General features: G+C 43.6%; 1 protein-coding gene and 1 long non-coding RNA gene across 2 annotated transcripts; one reads left to right on the forward strand and one right to left on the reverse strand.

The window, feature by feature from the left end:
- The first annotated feature begins 7,866 nt into the window (after positions 1–7,866).
- LOC144175553 (cholinesterase-like) lies at positions 7,867–9,148 on the forward strand. The gene has a single exon (XM_077704623.1). The coding sequence runs from the start codon at positions 7,877–7,879 to the stop codon at positions 9,146–9,148; it is 1,272 nt and encodes a 423-aa protein (XP_077560749.1). The 5' UTR covers positions 7,867–7,876.
- Positions 9,149–10,480: 1,332 nt separating this feature from the next.
- LOC144173574 (uncharacterized) lies at positions 10,481–17,338 on the reverse strand. The gene is made up of 3 exons (XR_013323324.1): positions 17,184–17,338; positions 13,303–13,426; positions 10,481–10,622 (listed from the first exon to the last, which is right to left on the reverse strand). It is a non-coding gene; the product is annotated as an uncharacterized LOC144173574 (long non-coding RNA).
- Between the last annotated feature and the right edge of the window lie 1,573 nt (positions 17,339–18,911).

Genomic DNA, 18,911 nt, shown 5'->3' on the forward strand with positions numbered 1-18,911 from the left:
CCGGCCGACGTACGGCCCCAGAATATACGTTTTTCATTCGGTTAGCTGTCCTCGGCCGAATTATGGCAAGTGAATGGCCACAGAATATTTGGCAACCGGTGTTCAAGAGGAGACCGGCCTACGTAAGGTATCTGGTTATACGTCATTTTTTCGGCAAACGGCATACAGCCGAACAACGGCACGCGCCTGGGCGCCGAGAATTCATGCGCAGACGTGTTTGGAAGGAGACCGACCGGTTTTTTCCTGGGGGGAGAAAAAGCCGTTAGGGAGCCGAACCACGGGGACGCGTTTTTCATCCGCTCCGTGTTTCTACGTTTTAAATGAACGAACATCGCTTGTCAAACAGTAATGAGTGTTCTCGGTGAACGGGAAAGGTGCAAGGACTCACTGGACATTAGCAGGGAACCTTTTAGGCCATCGAAATGTCGTTAATTGCCACAAGAAGACTGTGCCACACCGACGGGTGAGCTAAGCCTCGCCAGTCATCGCCGCTACCACGCCTCTGCCGCCGGCTTCGTCGACGCATCAGCTCGAGGCTATTCGCCCCCTCAAGAAATGGAGAGCATTGGAGACATCGACCCGGCAGAGATGTGCGATCCGAGATGGAGATGGTTCACCAAAATAACTGGCCTTCAAGGGCGTCGAGCAAGCGGCCACCACGCAGGAGCTAAACCGCCACCATGTCAAGGACTCCCCACCAAAGAAAGGCAAGTGCGAGCAAAAGCGCAAGTTATTCTGCTTACAATTAAACTGCGACAAGCAATGTTGCACTATGTTGTTGGTGATAAACGTAGAAGAGACTCGCTCGTGGATTGGTAGGATCAACTTCATGCCCTGCACTATGTTACTTCATGGGATTTTACGACTGCCTATTTAGAAAAAAAATTATTTTAAATTTGCGATAACAACAGAGCCTTGTCACTGACGAAGCCTAGCTGTTAATTTAGTTCCGATGTTTGAAGGTTAGCTTAGCTAGTCTTGGGATATGACTCATTTGGTTAAACATAATCGCCAGCATCCTAGCAAACACGACTTTTGTCAGGATTTTCTTGCTCAACGCAGATTGTTGAGTTCACGCACGATTTGGATCTTGCAATAGATAAGCTTAAAGTGGTTGACTGTATATTCTTGGACTGCAAAAAAGCAAATGATGGTATTCCATATCACCTTCTGCGTAGTACATTTCATCCTATGAACTGAATGAATCGGTTTTTGCATTGTTATTACTATTGGCCCTATAGCTTTGTTCAAAAATACTGTGTAGTTTACCGGACTATAGCGAATGAACGTGATTCCGTATACCTGCAGCTTTATTCGGATTTAATAACTGCCTGGTGTACTGATTCAGAAAAGTTTTTGGATGTTAAACAGTGTGTTAACGGCACCTTTACAAGAAAACCTTCATTCCAATTGAATACGTATACCGTACATTATGCTGCTGTGACAACGGCAGAGGAATATAAATACCTAGGAGTTTATTTAGGGAGTGGTTAGAGGTTAAATAGGCAGGTTCACACCATAAAAGTTACGGCTGCATATGTTTTTGGCTTTCTGCGACGAAATTTCAGTGAACCTCCATCTAACTGAAAAGAACAACCGTATTTCACTCATGTGCGCTCAATCTTGGAGTACGCATGTGTTTTCGTGGATCCGTACACCAAAGAGGTGGTTTATACGCTCGAAAACATACAGAATATGTCAGTGCGATTCGTATTAGGTAATTGGCACGCTCAACTTAGCATGAGAGAAAGTAAAAGTAAACTGAAATGGCAGGACGTGAAAGATCGCAGTCGAAACCACAGGTTGAACTTTTTTCGTAATATCTATCATTCAAAAACTGGAGTAGAAGGGGAGAAGTATGTCCAAGCACCATTCTACATATCGCAAAGTGGGACCGGTAGCTTAAAGCAAATTATTAACTTTCCTTTAAAGGTGACGCCTTGCGCGATCCATTTTATTTTACATCAATACTGCAGTGTAATTATCTTCCACGTATGATTGCAATAACTGTTTATATTGACGATTTTTAGCGCGCTTTGTAGAATTATTATGTTATTTTGTCTCATATTTAATGCTTAGTGTTATGTATCTCCATTCTGTAATGCATGCAAAGGCAAGCAGGCATCTAATAAATAAAAAATAAATAAATAAATAAATAAATAAATAAAACAATGAATAAATAAATGAATGAAAATAAAGAAATAAACATAAATAAATAAATTTCCAGAGGCGCAAGTATGCCTCCGACGGGTTGAGAGCCCTACGCATTCAACCTTGACCAATAAAATATTTATTGCCCTATTCGTTGTAGTATGCAATGTTTCCTTTATGCATGCTACCATTGCTATGTTATTGGTTTGAAACAAATTATGTAACTAATTTTACGCCTTTCCTTGCGTGAACACAGAGGGATACAACTGCAGCCACCTCAAGCAGGGAGTCATTCGCAACGCGTCTAGAATTTTTTGAACGTAGTATGACATTAGAAGAAAATTAAGTTCTTTTGGACTATTAAATGTTGTGGACGTATACTCATGAAAACAACATTAAAAGAGATGGAAAATGAAAGTACCTGTTCGCTCCTTCTTAGGATCAGCCCTGCGCAAGATAATCAGAAAGGTTTATCGAGTAGAAAATATCTTTGCAAGAAAAATGACCAAAACCTTGGCATACTTTTTTGTGAAGGAGTTTTATTAAATGCTGCTGAGTGTTTTTAGAGAACCAAAACGCTTCGTAAAGGCATTCACGCCGGTTTTATATACATCAAAATTGGTCAAGCAAGTGTTATAAAAATAGTTTATGTAGTCATAGCATGAAAGTGTTCCGGAATATTGCCCTAAAAGAAATTGGCTAAAAGCGGCGCAATTTATCTCTCTGAAATTCAACCCACTAAAGTATGCGCCCTCCGCCGCCCCCCCCCCCCCTCCTCTCACCTTTCCCCGTTTATTACAGGTAAGCCGCCCCACAGAGGATATCAGGACCTCGACAATACATCTATTCAAGCTCTACAAAGAACTGAATATTTTCTGTGTTCGGCAGTAAAAGAGGCACAGCAATTAAAGGAACGACAATTTGTGAGCACTGTTTATAAATGAATTTTGCTGTCAACTCAGGCTGGTAATTAAGCAAGGCTGCGCTGAAAGCTTGACAGCTGGTGGTTGCGCGCGAGCTCCCTTTTATGTGGCTGCATTGGACCCAAAATGCTGGGTTCGTGCTGCTTCTGCACTGCGCGAATGAGTCATCTGCTCGCGCGACATTCAGTGACCGGCCTCAGTACAGTTAACGTACTGTGGCTGAACTCAATGCCCGTAGCACGGCCGCATTTCCGGTAGCTTTAGTCCAGCTGGAGTCCGACGACCGCATCTCGGCTGTCCTCCAGCGGCCGTACTTCGGCCGTACACGCGGGTGGCTTTCGAATGGCCGGAGCCCTACGGCTGGAATCTGGCCGTATGACCGTAAGCCGGTCGACTGGCCGACGGACACTGGCCGTTGGACAGCCATGGGAGTACGGCCGTATACGGCCAAAAGGCCCACATTTGGACATGGGCCGAACATGGCTGCCGGAAAACGGCCGGACAGAAAATCACCGGCCAAAATACACCGGCCTGTTTTAGGCCGAACAGTCCTGTGCTGCCTGGGAAAACACTTTCGTTTTAAAACAGTCCACACTACAAAACTAGAACGTCATAAAACCATGACCTTCAGCTTTACGTTTAGTACTTTCGCGGGGTGGAGGATTCGAAGTGCGAAACGTGAACATTGTATCTTCTCATTCGAAATGGCCACCATGCAACTCTGCCTACGAGCACTACAAAAATGGCAGGCGGCAGTATGCGTCTTGGCACGAGCAGTCAACAGAAGCAAAACACCCGCTTCGAAACCGCACAAGCAAGTCATTAAAACCCGCACGGGTATATTGAGTCAAATTTGGTTTGGTGAATGCAGACAGTGCGGAACCCGAGCTCGCGTAATAAAGATATGATCTGGCAAGGCGGGAAGGCTTAAGCGGAAGAGCTGAAGCGACGAACGGAGTTTGTGGGTGTTTTGCTCAAATTGCCCATGACGGGCCCCCTGTCCTAAGGCATGCTATGGTCAACCTCTGTAAACCATTCACTACGCCCTCTTTGGATATTAAGTGTGAATACACTTTATAAGCGACCCCAAACAATCCACCGCCGGCGGCGGCGTCGGCGTCCGCAGTGCTCCTCTATAAAGAAACAGCATCCGGCGCCAGGTTTCGATCCGCGGACTTTGCGGCCGCAGCGCGACGCTCTACCGATCAAGCCACGGACGCGACGGTGATAACAGTGTTGACGCGCCTTATATCTTTAACGCATTCAAACTACGTCGTCAGCGGCGTGCGTTGGCGACTCAGCGGCGTTATAGCGGCTTGATAACTGCGTGGTGTACACGTGATACTACAAACCCGATGGAAGAGATGGAAGAGAAGGCGGCGAGGCGGTGGGCTGCGGGGGCCGAGCGCAAGCGCCGCAAGCGGGCCGACAACCGTGCATTCGCACTTTCACATTCTCCCCCTCGGGGAAATGCGGGGGAATTTTTTTGTATGGGTTTCAAAAACCCTTCTGCCATTTCGTGACTCGCGTTATTAAAAGGCCCCCAGGTATAGTTGAGAGCGCAAAATCGGGAAGATATTTCACAACACGTAGTCATTCACCTCAATCATAAACAAAGATTCTGAAACCGAACGTCTTCCTAATAGCAAAATACTTGGGATAACCGTTATTACCGGCTCGATACCAACACAAATCGCCACTGATGACCTCCTTGTCGAGGTTATGCGAAAAAACTGATCTAGAGCCCGAAGAAAGAAATAAAAAGTGCTGATTCTACCACGGGCGCAGCTCCTCATCGTACAGCAAACACTACTGAAGGCAAAATATTTATAAGTGAACTCCTAAACGAAATCAAAGCTGACGTCCTGGAGGGTGTGAAGTACTAGAAAGTAGTCGGCTACCGAAGAATAGCTCTATGAGAGACAAAAAAGAACTCATAGCAGACACACTATTACACTTTTCTAATGGTACCTTGCACGAGACTGTCAAGACAGCCTTAATGAGTGCCATTCACGACTCTGCGTAGAAAACCCGATGCGTTTCTTATAGCAGGGAGTCGCTTCCCGCAGGGGTAAACAGTGAAAGAAACTTTACCGGTGCAGAAATTACCCACTGGAATAAATGGCGTTAGCATATTAGAGCGCTGTAGTGGGCCCAGGCACTGCTTTCAAATCCACGCTAGCGGTCACCCGGTGAGGCCAGGTTCGACCACTACACAGATTACACGAATGGGTGTAACAATTGTTGAAGCAGATTGTACCAGGATCGTGTGCTCAGAGGGCTACCTACTCATGGGAAGTATTATCCGGTCGGTGTTAAGGATACCCATCAGTGACACTTTTATAATAAACAACATGGGCTCCTACGGGAGGCATGTGGCTGCAGAAATTATAAAGAGATGATATGGCGTGTGCTATACTACGCTTGAAAATTAAACTGAATTCCACTTCGAGATGGTGTGATTTATATAAAATCCCGTTCGCGTCTTTATACGCTTGGTTGGACAAACTCCTTATATTGGTTTTCTGGCGATATTTTTGGCAGCATTTATAAGCAAAAATGACTTGGATATATCGAAGGGCTGAATAGTTATTGAGAAATGCGTAAAGACAGATAATTTGCGAAACTCCGGATTCTCCCTATTACTTGGTGGTTATAGAGAAATCTTGGAAAATGGGATTAGCACATTTGTATTGGTTACCTGTATAAACAAAAACTGTTCAATATGGGTGAAAGAATGTGGGTAAAAAATGTCTAGGATTAAAAAAATGTGTGCAATAATTTTTTATCGCTTCTACCTCTCGTACGGCTCAATACTTTCAAAATGCAGCCATATTGAGCTTCTACACCATAATAGCGGTGTGCTCGTCATATTTTAAGGTTCTACACCGTGGAATGTGGCGTGCAGTTCCCATAAATGTTATGCCTTTGATTGTAATTGAGGGTAAAAGGGTTATGCTTTCAGGAAGCAAAAATAAATTAGATGTACCAAGCAGTGGAACAAATACTGGGCTTTGTTTACATATACCCAATTCGCTCCGAAATGCACATTCGCGATATAAGTGTTAATTATGGCAAAACCGTAAGACTTCCTTTTTAGAGAATCTTGCGGGCTATGTGTATCAAAAAAAGAAGTTCGATATCCCAACGGGTGAGCGAGATAATTACTACTTTGGGAAGACACCATTTCCCGCTTTTCCTCTGGTAGGGGCACAATTTCCGAGAATCTCGGATTAGTGAGCCCTCACGCGATGAGAATAATTTACTCCGGAAGTTTCAAGTCTCTAGGTCCAGTTGTTTCGGCCACGCTCTGATGAATCACTCAATCTGTCATTCAGTTAGTCTATCACTCAATCAGTCAGTCAGTCAGTCGGGCACTTCATTTTATAAATATAGATCAATAGCGTAGCCACAAATATGATTAAGAGTTGTGATACGCCACCGCAATAATAAAAAATTTAGAAGAAGCAGTCTGCGCCGAACGTACGAACAATATATGTCATTCTCCTGCGTGCATAAATTTCGGACGTATTCTGGCACCGAAACATTACCTCTGGCTACGCTCCTGGCATAGATTGTTTTGCCGTGCGCGCTTATCCTAACCAGTACACCTTCTTGTCTTTTTATCTGCAGAAAGCAGAGATGACGAGCTCAATTGCCATATATGACATGACCCAATACATCACTTGATCGCCAGCTGGACTTCTTCGGCTGCTTGTGGACACTGGAGGCTGTTTATGTCCTTCTTCATTGTTATTGTCAGTTCGAAGAGGGTACCCTTTGATTGACGGGGACATGTCCAATAATTACTTCCGTGTATGAAATCGGAAATAGCTGTTATCGTGTTATTGAGTGCCAGTGACTTTTTATGACGCACATGAATGCATCCCATGCTTTAGGGAGTCGTTGAAGCGTTTCCATCGCATCTCACTCTGTACTCATATGGGCTAGAGAGAAATACGGGAAACCTGAGGTTCTGGTATTCCTTTACTCCAACCTGCAGGTGTAGTTCTCGTTACTTCTTTGTTGCGCTGGTTTACAAAGTAGACCGCTCAACCATCGACATAAGATGAGTTCATTGCCGCGAGGGTACTATCATACCGATATAAAGATAAAGCTTGCAGGTTATACCAAGAATAATGCAAGGACTCTCACACTAACACCTAAGACTTGTTGGTAGCGAAGCTTTACGAAAACTTCATTACAATCTCGACGGTTTAAGACCATGAGTGAAGCCGAGTTGCTTCTTCGCTGCCGCAATGACCTTTGCTCCATCATCGTTGCTATAAGTGTGAGCTTTCTTAATTTTTTTTAGTGATAATCATTTGACATCACCTTGGAGGAGCGCACGCTATGACGTGTCTTTCTCCTTCCGAACAAGTGTTGCCAAGATTACGGCGAATGATTTAGCAGAGTACTGCCTTGGGCGAGTTGGTACATACCGTAGTAGCGAAGCGCAGCACAGGACGAGGGACAGAAACACAGGTGACACACAGAAGAATAGAGCTCTTTTTAGGCCAATCGTGGGCAATCACTCTAAGTAGGTATGGTTGGCTTGACAAACATGCGCCGGGGACGCTGGGTGATCTGCAAGAGGCAAGCGCTCACGTGCACGCGTTCAGCATTTTCTTGGTCTTTTTAACTGCGGGCAGGAAAATTACGATTTGCTGAACAGCTTCGCTGTTAAAATTTTTGGCACTTGTGACATATGTTTCACTGAGTTGCTGTGAATTGCTCGTTTTTCTTCTTTGCCTGAATAAAAAACTTCACGTTTTTTTTTTCAGGCGGGATAAGCGGTTAGCATGTGGAGCAAGATTCTGACACTGATGTGCCTGATGACTGCCAGTCACTGCATTGAAGACACAGTGGAACGAGAGACGAAACTCGGCCGGGTGATGGGGCTACAGCTGGATGTACTCAACAAAAAAATCGAGCAGTACCAAGGTATTCCTTATGCAGAACCCCCTCTTGGTGCCCGGAGATTCCGTGCTTCAATACCTTTGACGCCCTGGAACGGCACATATAACGCCACATCACGTCGCACAGCCTGCCCACAGCGGGGCTATTCCGGGATATCTGCGACGGGAATCAACTACACCGAGGATTGCTTACACCTGCATGTGTGGACACCCCACCGGGAACAAAACCAGCATGTCGAACCTGTACCAGTCTTGGTGTGGATACACGGCGGAGGCTTTACGCATGGCACTGCGTCTAACCCAAACTACAATGGTTCTATATTATGCGCGAAGACTGGCTTTGTGGTTGTGTCGATGAACTACAGGCTGGATATTCTCGGATTTCTAGATGCCAGTTCGGTTGAAGCACCTGGAAACATGGGTCTAATGGATCAGACGCTGGCTCTGGAGTGGATTCAAGAGAACTCCAAGTTCTTCGGTGGAGATCCCCTCAAAGTGACCCTATTTGGAGAAAGTGCGGGGGCCATGAGCATTCATGCTCATATGCTCTCCCCGCTCAGTCGATACCTATTCCAGAATGCTATTTTGCTAAGTGGCAGCCTATACAGTATCGACTTCTACGATTCGCCGCAGCAGAGTCTCCAGATGGCTCACCGTGTGTCAAAGATTGTGAACTGCTCTGGTGAAGAGATTTTGTCAACACACGCCGATGACCTTGTCAGATGTCTGCGGAATGTATCAGTCGAAGAACTACTAGCAGCATCTGGCGAAGCAGCCTCACCATACTTTGGTACTTTTCAGACTACATACCACAATAACTTCCTGCCTAAAGACCCAAGGATTGCCACGGAACGCGGTCTCTTTAGGGAAGTCGATATAGTCATCGGAGTAACATCAGACGAGACGTGTTGGGCGCTGGGCCATGCAGTCAAACGCCGTTTGTTGTCTGAGGACCTTGAAAGTGAGAACGCTACAACGATTCGGCAGGTGCTGGAGAGCATAATGGAAAAACAAATCAGAGAGATACAACCGCCGACAGTACAGCATTACTTGGACCATGCGTTTAACAGCAGCAACACCGCGCTGGTGAGGCAGTACCTTTATTACCTCTCAGATCGCATGTTTAACTGTCCGGTGCATTTTCTGCACTGTTAAAAAATTTTTCGTAAATCTACGGTAATAATGACCGCTAACTCTTGATGCCGGCATGTATTCGTATTTATGCGTTGCGCTAATTTAACCGTTCCTTCCTTTTACGGCATTTTCACTGTTAGCCCAGAATACGCAACAGAAACCGTAATTTTGTCCAACGGAACAGGAACTGTAGCACACTTGTGCAGTGCAGAAACCGTAAGTTTTGTCCAACGGAACAGGAACTGTAGCACACTTGCGCAGTGCAGAAACCGTAAGTTTTGTCCAACGGAACAGGAACTGTAGCACACTTGTGCAGTGCAGAAACCGTAAGTTCTGTTCAACAGAACAGAAACTGTAGCACACTTGTGCAGTGCAGAAACCGTAAGTTCTGTTCAACGGAACAGGAACTGTAGCACACTTGTGCAGTGCAGAAACCGTAAGTTTTGTTTGATGATGCAAAACCGTACTGCGTTTTTATGGAAAACAAACCATTATTTTCCGTTACGGTTTGGCGCCGTCATGCACTTTCACAAGAGTGTAACTGTAAAAGATCAATACGGCATTTACCGGATGAATTTGAACCGTAAAGCATGCTAACTGTATCGCAACTGTCGCAGCAGTAGCAGGGTTACGGCAAAAAATGAGCGCCTATAAAAGTTTTTTTGAACAAACCACTTCTGCATTTGCACTCTAACCTTACGCGATAGTCACATTATTCGGTCTATTCTGTTTGACACAAAACCTGCTTATATAGAAAAGAAAAAAAATTTGCCTTTGGGAATGTCACTAGTTAGCCACGGCCATTTGAAATGGCTACAGTTTCTCATAGGCAAAATTGTTTCATTTTCTAAATAAGCAGGTACCACTGGCATTCTTACTGTCAAACAAGATAGACTACACAATGTGACCTTTGCGTAAACTTAGAGCACAAGCACAGCAGTGCAGAAGTTCAGAAAAAACTTCTAAAGAGATGCTCATTTATCATCGTTAATCTGTTTAGTATTTCATTAATGGTTTGAAGTTTAATCACAATCAGTGGTACCCTTAATAAATACTGTATTTTCTTGACCCGTTTGACTTTGTTCCAGATTCATTTAGCTTTCTCAGTGCAATTAACTCTTAAGAGGCACATGTGGTACTATTTTTGAATACGCTACTAAAACACAATAGAGAAGAGAAGAAATTCTGCAGTTAGCATGTAACTTCAAGCATGCGCACTGAATCTGTTAACAATTTCCACCCACCACTTTGCTGCAATGAAACATATTTGGTGTACAGAATTTGTGTTGTTTATGACACAAATCGACATAGATTGGCAAGACTGACAGCAACAAGGGTACTTTTGAGGCTGTATTGAGAACTGTATAATACATCATTCTGGACTTGCAACTTGCAACTTGTCTCGTATCACTTGACGGGCTTGCATGACGAACATTTCTGGATCAGATTGTCCAGTTGTCCAGTGGATGGTCCAGAAACTAGTTTAGCAGAGCAGCTGAAAACAAAAACAAGAAAGTATTTTTATTTGGGAGATTACCAAAGCCTGGACAATTACCAAAGCCATTACCAATAAAATATTAATTTCATACTTCATTAAAACTGGGTGAAAATGCATGCCGTAGACCTATTTTGTATATTTGAGGACGACCATGAAATGGTACATAAAAAATAAGGCCAAAAAAAGCTGATATACCATAAAACATACCTTTGATTATAACAAGCTACCAGACGTGTCTGCATTTTTTTAGTGCAGAGGCCACCGTACTTACAAATGATAGCTTCCAGTAATTTACCATCATTACCACCAAAAAGGATTGATTAGTCTCTCACAGAAAAGTAGACACTACCTCGTGAACGGCTTGGGCTAATAATTGTATGAGTACATTTTGCTCTGTTTTCGAAATGTATTGAAATTGCCGCCCGTCTGCGGGAGATAGCGCGTGCATAAGAATGAGAACCTCGGCATGACGGCACGCGGAGGTGACAGAAGAAGCAGGGAAAGAAGATTCTCACTTGTAAGGGTGCAGCATCTTTATACCATGTAATTATGGTATAAAGATTAACTTGAGTGTGCCTGTCTTGCCTTTGAGAATCACCTTTGACATTCGCCTTTGAGATTCTTCAATGGCCGTTCTTATCAATGTATTCGTGTCTTGTAATATATCCAAATAATGACAGTACCAGCTGCTTTCGTCTTTTCCATTATCAGTGTGCCATGTTACACTGTGACATGTTACATTGTGAAAAGGGATACTGTAATTTGTATGCAGTTTGCTGAAAATGGCAAGAATTGCTCATTACTATGTGGAGTAAAACACCCTAAGGAGCAATTCTAAACCAAGGGAAAGCAAGTTAGGCCCAAATGACTGGGGCAAAAAGCAAGTGGAATTTCAAATTATATGCCAGATTTACCTGTAAGAACGTACGGGTAAGTCAAAGTCATGATAAGTAAGTCATGACAAGTCAGATTAGTACAGTACAGGATATATCTTTAAGGGGGGACACTGCTCTTAAAAAAAAATTTTAATTTTTAAGTAAACTTTGTGAAATTTTTAAGACTTGGTGCTTTCCCCCACTGATTTCTTTACACCTTGGTGGCACCAGTGGCAAGGAACCATTTTGAGTGCCCATTTCAAACACTGAAGTTTAATGGGCGTTAAAATTAGTTCCAAGAGATGCATCAAAAAACTGATTCTCTTATTGCACTCACCAGGGTTCATAATGTTGGAAAATGTAAAGATTACAGTTTTATGACCAACACTGCTTTGTCCCTTGTTCCTCCAAAAATGGTTAATTGCCTCTAATTATCTCGGGAACTAATTGACAAACTAAAAAAATAACGGAATATTTGAAATCAGTGGAAAAGAAGCAGCAAGAGTGACAAGTTTAACAGAGTTTACTTAAAAATAAAAGGAATAGTTTTAGGATCCATCCATGTCTCCCCTTTAAGGAGCCATGAAGACAAAATACAAGTTTGTGTTATTCGAAAGATTTAATGTTTTATAGTGCCCCCAGCGCTTGTCCAAATGCAAACAATGTTTTATTCACTGAGAAATTGATTAATTTAAGTTAAAATTTTAATTTTCCCACTAAATCGAGTGTTCTCGTGGTCCGCAATGACTTCACAGGAATTGAGCGCTCTTCTATGGTCCCTAGAAAGATATTTCTAGGGACCATAGCTCTGCAGCCAATTGGGAGGCCTTGTTTGCCGTTACTGAACCTAGATGGAGCCACCATACGGTAGCATACCGTTTTCTGCCTTTGGCGCGGAGCAAGAATTTCTTTCTCCGTGGCCTTTGGTTTGTTTTTGACCGTATTTAAACCTGGCTTGGTTTTCTTCAGGAAGAAAATAATTGCTTCGTGAAACATAGTGCTCGCTCTACAAATATGCTCACGTAAAACACCGTTCCTTGCGTCAGTCGGCAAGTGTAGTCCGAGACAACCCCAAAGCCCTGCAGTCCTGTGCAGCTAAACCAAGTATAGCGCGCGCAGTACCAACAGCAGTACACATCGGCACTTCTGTTTACGTGTGCTTCCGAAACTTCCACTGTTTGTCCCACCATTCTTACGGCTTTGAAAAGAATTTGCCCTACATTTAAGCACAAATAGCTCGTTCGGCAAGTTTGTAAGCTCTGCCTAATTTGCGTTTGCTTTTGCCGCCCTCCGCAAATCCCAGAACTGTAACATGTCACGTCATAGGTTCTGCTGCGGGAAATGAGCTAGTGGGTCGCATGGCCATTCCCTTTTTTTTCCTAAATATATAGCTTGTTTGAGCGAAGTTTACGTTAGCAGTGGTGTCAGTATGATTCTAACGAGGCAATCTTTTGAATGAACCAAACTTGTGTTTTCTCTTCATGGCTCCTTTAAAATATACCCAGATTAAAAGAATACTTATTGGGTGTAGTACTTTCACTCATATGAACAGACGCAGGGGTTAATCCAGAATTTTGATTTTGAGGGGGTGTCGAAATCCTCCTGAGGGGGTTGTCGTTGTCCTCCTGGGGAGAACGACAACCCCCCATATTGTGTATCCTCTTGGGAGGCTGTGTATATCCCCCTGGGTGGGGTTCTCGTGGTTGTGGAGTCTTTCTTTTTTTTTTTTTGGAGGGGGGGGTATAAGTTCCAGAACAGACGCATACAGTTCACCACACAACTTATAAAGGCCTGCAACTCACATTGCTCCATTTCTTCTTGAATGTCTCAAGCTCTGCGGCGGCTTTCATGGCCTTTGACTCCGCTCCTTTGGGCCGCGCTTCCTCCTGTTTGGTACCTTCACTTGGTGTGATGCCAACTAGGTACCTAAAACAAAATAAACAGATAAGTCAGTCCAGCCAACACATTAAATTCCTTGCTGGCTTAGCCTGTTCTTTTATTACCACAGTGACGCCTCTTTCTTAAGTGACTTAACCACAGCGACTTAATTCTTTCTTTACCGCACCTATTCAAAACCGTTCAATTTCAAAGATACCTTGGGAGCCCCTTTTCACAGCATTCCAGCCGTTTCTGGAACGATCTGGAGTTAGCTCAGAAAATGCCCTTTCAAAATCCATTTCGTTTTCATTTTTGCAATGAAAATGTGCACGAAGCGTTTGCATTACCTGGGTGTGGAAAAGCGGCGTGGTCAATGCTACTGAAGAAGAATACGTGCCACTGGTAATTAGTCTGCATCAGCGTTTGTTTTTCTTTATAATGGTGAATCAGAAGCCGATTTTCCATCGTCAGGCTTGCACTCTGACAGTAATAATCTCAGAAATTGGTGGAAAATGTCAAGCAGTGTCTGTTTAGGTAGTTTTATTCCCTCTGCGTACGTTGTTCTAAGGTGTGTTGTAGTTTCACTTACCACAGGACCATTAACGAACAGTTTACAACTGTTTCGTTTTCATTTCTGCATGGCGAAATTCATATAGGCGCTACCACGCAGTTACCCAACTTCAAGCCTTGAGCATCCGCTACTAATCCTTGAAAAAAGCCTGCCGTTCCTGATTTCACCCACCCTAACCCAATTTCTGTAATGAGAACTTCCCAGGCAAGTCAAACGATAGCACCCAGTCACCAGATATCAGTTTCGACGAGGAGAGTGCTTCAAACCGCCTTACACACCGCCTGCCAGTTTCGTTTTCATACGAGGCTATCTTAAGAGTGTAGTGTTGTTTCTTAGTTGAACCCTCTATTCGGACAGTCTCCAATACGTTTTGTACTGTTTCTTTTCAAAAATTTTAGGTGGCACTGCAATGGAGGAGGCTGGTAATGCTGATCTTTTTTTATCACACAACAGCAAAAGTTTGCAGGGCACGATTCTAGCGCATTGCACCTCACTGCTGCAAGCAAGGCTACATTAGCGAGTCAGAACATCATAACTGACGGTGAGCGTCAACAAGCATCAACTTCATTTTGTTTTCAACATCATGCATGTTTTTCCGCATTGCGCGCTTGCCCCAAATACTCTGCTGGCCGGAAATGCTAAGTCGGTCATTGACAAGATGTTTTTATGTTACGTGGGGGCAAATTGCTGCCGCTGCTAATGTCAAACCACCAGATTTCTTCCAGGGAACCACCAGAAATTGCACATTTTGAAATTTAGGTTGGGCTTCACTGCAAGGCAAGAGCACAATGCAAACTAAAATTTTTTTATATATCTGACAAACTGCTCCACGCAAGTCGACATTTTTTCTAGGGCGCGTTTTGAAATGCTTTCCTACAAATTGTATATTCTAATTTTTTTATACTACCGGTGGTTTTCTTCAACGAAGGAACGGAAACCAGCGAAAAAGGACGAAAAACACGAGGAGAGACGAGACAACAACGCTGGACTAGCAGCTGAAATTTAATTGAAGAAACCGACACACTCTGTGAACAGCCAAGTCAACGCATGCGCCAACACGTACGCGTGAACGAATGAAAATGCTATTGTTACTAACGATTTCGTATCGACACCTCTCAAGTTTGAAGGAAGCCGATTTCTTTGTCGCTGAGGGTGATAGACGCAGGTGCGCTAATGCAGTTGCCTTCCTGCTGTTGTCTTATGAAGAACGCCTCCAGTACTTCCCTCTAATTCTTAGTCACAGGGACCAGATGAAAAGAAGGAAAAAAAGGAAGGTTGAAGTAATGCCGCATATACATAAAGTGTTGCACAACATAAAGAAAATTGCTTCGCAGCACGGGGTTCAAGTGGTCTTTTCCGCGCCGTGTAAACTCTCCAGACTGTGCGCGTGCTTTGGAAATATGGGAAAAGAAAAATGCGCGTGTAAGACAAACCATGCCAAGAAATTCGTTATGTGTGAGCACAGTGTCATCTATAAAATTCTGCTGAGGTGTGGGAAGGTTTACATCGGCCAAACCGGCCGATGTGTCAATGAGCGGCTGGAGGAGCATTGCGCGTTAGTTAGTTCTCAAGGAGCTGGACACCTTGCCTTTCACTGTCGACAGTGCAAGTGCGAACCATTATTTGATAGTGTAACGGTCCTTGGAAAAGGCAGGACTGGAGGCGTTCTTCTGGAGGCGTTCTTCATAAGACAACAGCAGGAAGGCAACTGCATTAGCGCACCGTCTATCATCCTCAGCGATAAAAAAATTGGCTTCGTTCAAACTTGAGTGGTGTTTATACGAAAGTAGAGGTAGTTAGTAACAACAGCATCTTCATTCGTTTCACACGTACGTGTTGGCGCATGCGTTGACTTGGTTGTTCAGAGAGTGTGTCGGTTTCTTCATTAAATTTCAGTTGCTAGTCCGGCGTTTCACAGCAGCAATTAAACGAAAATTTGGAAGTTTTTCATGATGTGTCTGGCTTGCGCCAGTTTGGTGTCGCTGAAGGCCATCTACAGTGTGCTACTGGTGTTAGCTGAAGGGCAGTTCTTTGTATGCAATGCTCGTAAGACCTCGTTTCAAAAGCGCTGCTATGTGCACTTGTGCTTCTGTACAAAGTGGCGACTTTTGTCTGCAAGCGCCGTGTGACATCTCTATGAATGGATACCCCGAGATGCTTGCTAGCCACCTGCACAGACTGGCTATCAGTACAGTGTGCACACGATTTTCCCATGCTTTGCGCTTGCTTCACGATGAGACGGTCTTGTGAGTGTTTAAAAAGTGCTGCATAAGCAATTCCCTGGTCTGCACCATGGATGACAACCCCAAAGAGTAATCTGAGACGAAACAGGTTGTAGCCTCAATAAACCAATAGCCTGTACCAATTCTTTTTTTTTGCATTTTTCGGCTACAAGGTCAGGAGGTCGACTTATATTCCAGTTCGATCTCTATTCCGCATAATACGGTAATAGACACACCTGCTGAATCTGCAGTTTTATTCTGCAGTTGTCATTTCTTCTCTTCAAGTTGCTGCAATGAACTGATTTTCTCCTTGATTTTGTGGCATAAAATATTTCATTCAGACACCGCATGCCCCTCTACAGTGCTGCTTAAAGGGGTCAGAAAGAACTAGCCTTAGGTAGCTCGCTCAACTACATTCCATGCTTGAAAGATGTTTTTTTAAAACTGAAGAATGACAAAAATAGTGAAAGATCTTAAAATTTCCGGTTACAAACCACAGAAGTGATGTAATAGCAGTAATACTATAAATTGAGGTAATGGTGTGCTAATTGCACATTACAACTCGAATTATGTCTTGCAACACAACTGACGCACAACTACTATCCCACAGTCATGCTTCATGGCAATGGCTTTAGACTGCAGCTGCTAGTGACACTAACAAGATGTCATATGGACTCGGCAAGAAAGTGGCAGGTGACATACCACTACTACATCTCTTGCCATTATTATTCAGCTTAGTTGTTGGAAGTTTGCATTAAAATTGGCCTCGTAGTGATTGGGTCAATGCAGTACATAATTTGAATTCCCCACAGTTGCATTTTGTCTTCACAGTTTAACTTGATTGGCCGCATCAGATGTATAAGTAGGTGGTATCACGACTATGTTGCTCAGCACCACTGCTTATGAGGATGCCAAGTTTAACAAAATACAGCTGTTATCTGGAAGGCAGATCCACCAGAAGCTACTACACCAACAATAAGCAGAGTATTAAACTAAACAGAAAACAACCTACCTTTGAATGAACTCCATTGTCGAAGCAACCCCTCTGGGATACTTGATGTTCAGGCAGAAGTACAAAGCCAAAAGAAGCTCCACCCCAAGCAGGAAGCTTATATTTTCCACGACAAGTGCCCGGTCGACAAACACGTGGCAGCTGCAGTTAAAGAGTGTCTGGCGTAAGAAAGACAAAGAAGTCATAATTGTACAGCTGGAAATATATAATACAAAAGTGCTTGAAGCAGCTGCTTTTTTCTTTTGTTTAAATCGCTCAGATAGTCTCCATGAACATCCCCCAGACAAGTGTTATTAGAATACATCTGAATACCAAATGCTACATTACAATTCAGACGGTCCCCCGATATCCAGCAAACTCCCATTTAGGCGAATTCGAAGGAACCATGAATATTTGTTCATATTATTAAAAATTTGTCTTAAGCAGACGCTTGCCTAATTTTGTGCATGTGGCAAGAGAGCAAAAGAGGTGGACATTTTACCCATAAAATTCGTCATAACCAAGTTCGTCTCAACGAGAGTCTACTGTATATGTTACAGGCATTTATATGAAGTGTTTTCTTTTTTTTTCTCAATAAACGTTTCGGCTCCTTCTATGCCACCATGACGTACGTGATTCATGCACCTAGTTAGATTTTCCTTGCGAATGTGAAGTTAACTATACACTCAAGAATCTAATTTGATTTTAATTATTGAAATTAGGTGGACATGGAAAACCATTTCTCAAGGTTCCAATTGTTCTGAGCTGAGCTAGCCCAGTGCCACGACAGCCAGGCAGACTTGCTTTGAAACAGAAGGAAAGAGGATAAATGAAGCATCGCGGGCTGCAAGGACAAGAGGAGGAGTGAACTGCCTCAGGCAGCCAGAAAAGGGGTGGTCAAGTCAATCGACACACTCTTGAGCATGCCGTGGCAAAAATACTTACACCAGGATATCTTGTTTTCTGATAAGGTAAACAGGTATTGTCAATTTGGCACTTGTATCTGTCGCATCTGCTTCCTAAAACCAAGTTCTGTACTCTGTTCGTGCTATTTTATGCACAGTTTCAAAAGGTAAAAACTAGTTGGCCATACTCAGCCATACAGGCTTGCTAACATGTTGTCCAAGCCAATGTGAGAACGATTTCAGAGGATTGTGCAAAGGAAGTGGCACTTTAGCATACACTTCTGCTAAAATTGCATGTAAATCAGTTGAAAAACTGAAAACATGACCCAAGCATTCTACACTTTTTTTGTGGTAGAGCAGTCTCTTCACACTTCATTTATCATAATGGAGAACTTTGAAAGAAAAAAAAACAAAATCCGCTGAATCAGAGTTCCGGGCTCAGAGTTGTAATAGCAAAACAAGGTGCCAGTACAAATCCTTGTCCTCTCCATGCCTATTCTAGGATTCTAATTTGCTAAGCACGCAAATAAAGCATTACTGTTTCTGTTGCCATCAGGTGCTAAAGACAAGCTAGCTCTCTGGTTGATCTGTCTTCACAGACTGTAAAAGAGTCGAGTGCACTCGGAGTTGTCTTGTTTTAATGTGAAAGCATTTTTTAACTCGGTAGGTTGAAAACTGGCACACTGGCAACAAACAAAATGGTTAAAGGCGCAGTCCCACTAGCCTGACCATCGGACGATTTGATCGGCCAACACCGTGTCGGCGAGCTGTCGGCAGCCATGTCACACCACGTTGACACCGACCGTTGGCCAATCGTCTGCGTCAGCGAGAAATCGGCGGGGCC

Source organism: Haemaphysalis longicornis, unplaced genomic scaffold (genome assembly GCF_048455015.1).
Source record: "Haemaphysalis longicornis isolate Haplotype H1 unplaced genomic scaffold, Haemaphysalis longicornis Haplotype H1 scaffold_3, whole genome shotgun sequence".
Lineage (NCBI taxonomy): Eukaryota > Metazoa > Arthropoda > Arachnida > Ixodida > Ixodidae > Haemaphysalis > Haemaphysalis longicornis.

Bases quoted from the DNA above. Each gene is read 5' to 3' on its own strand.
- LOC144175553 (XM_077704623.1), top strand. From the start codon at position 7,877: ATGTGGAGCAAGATTCTGACACTGATGTGCCTGATGACTGCCAGTCAC.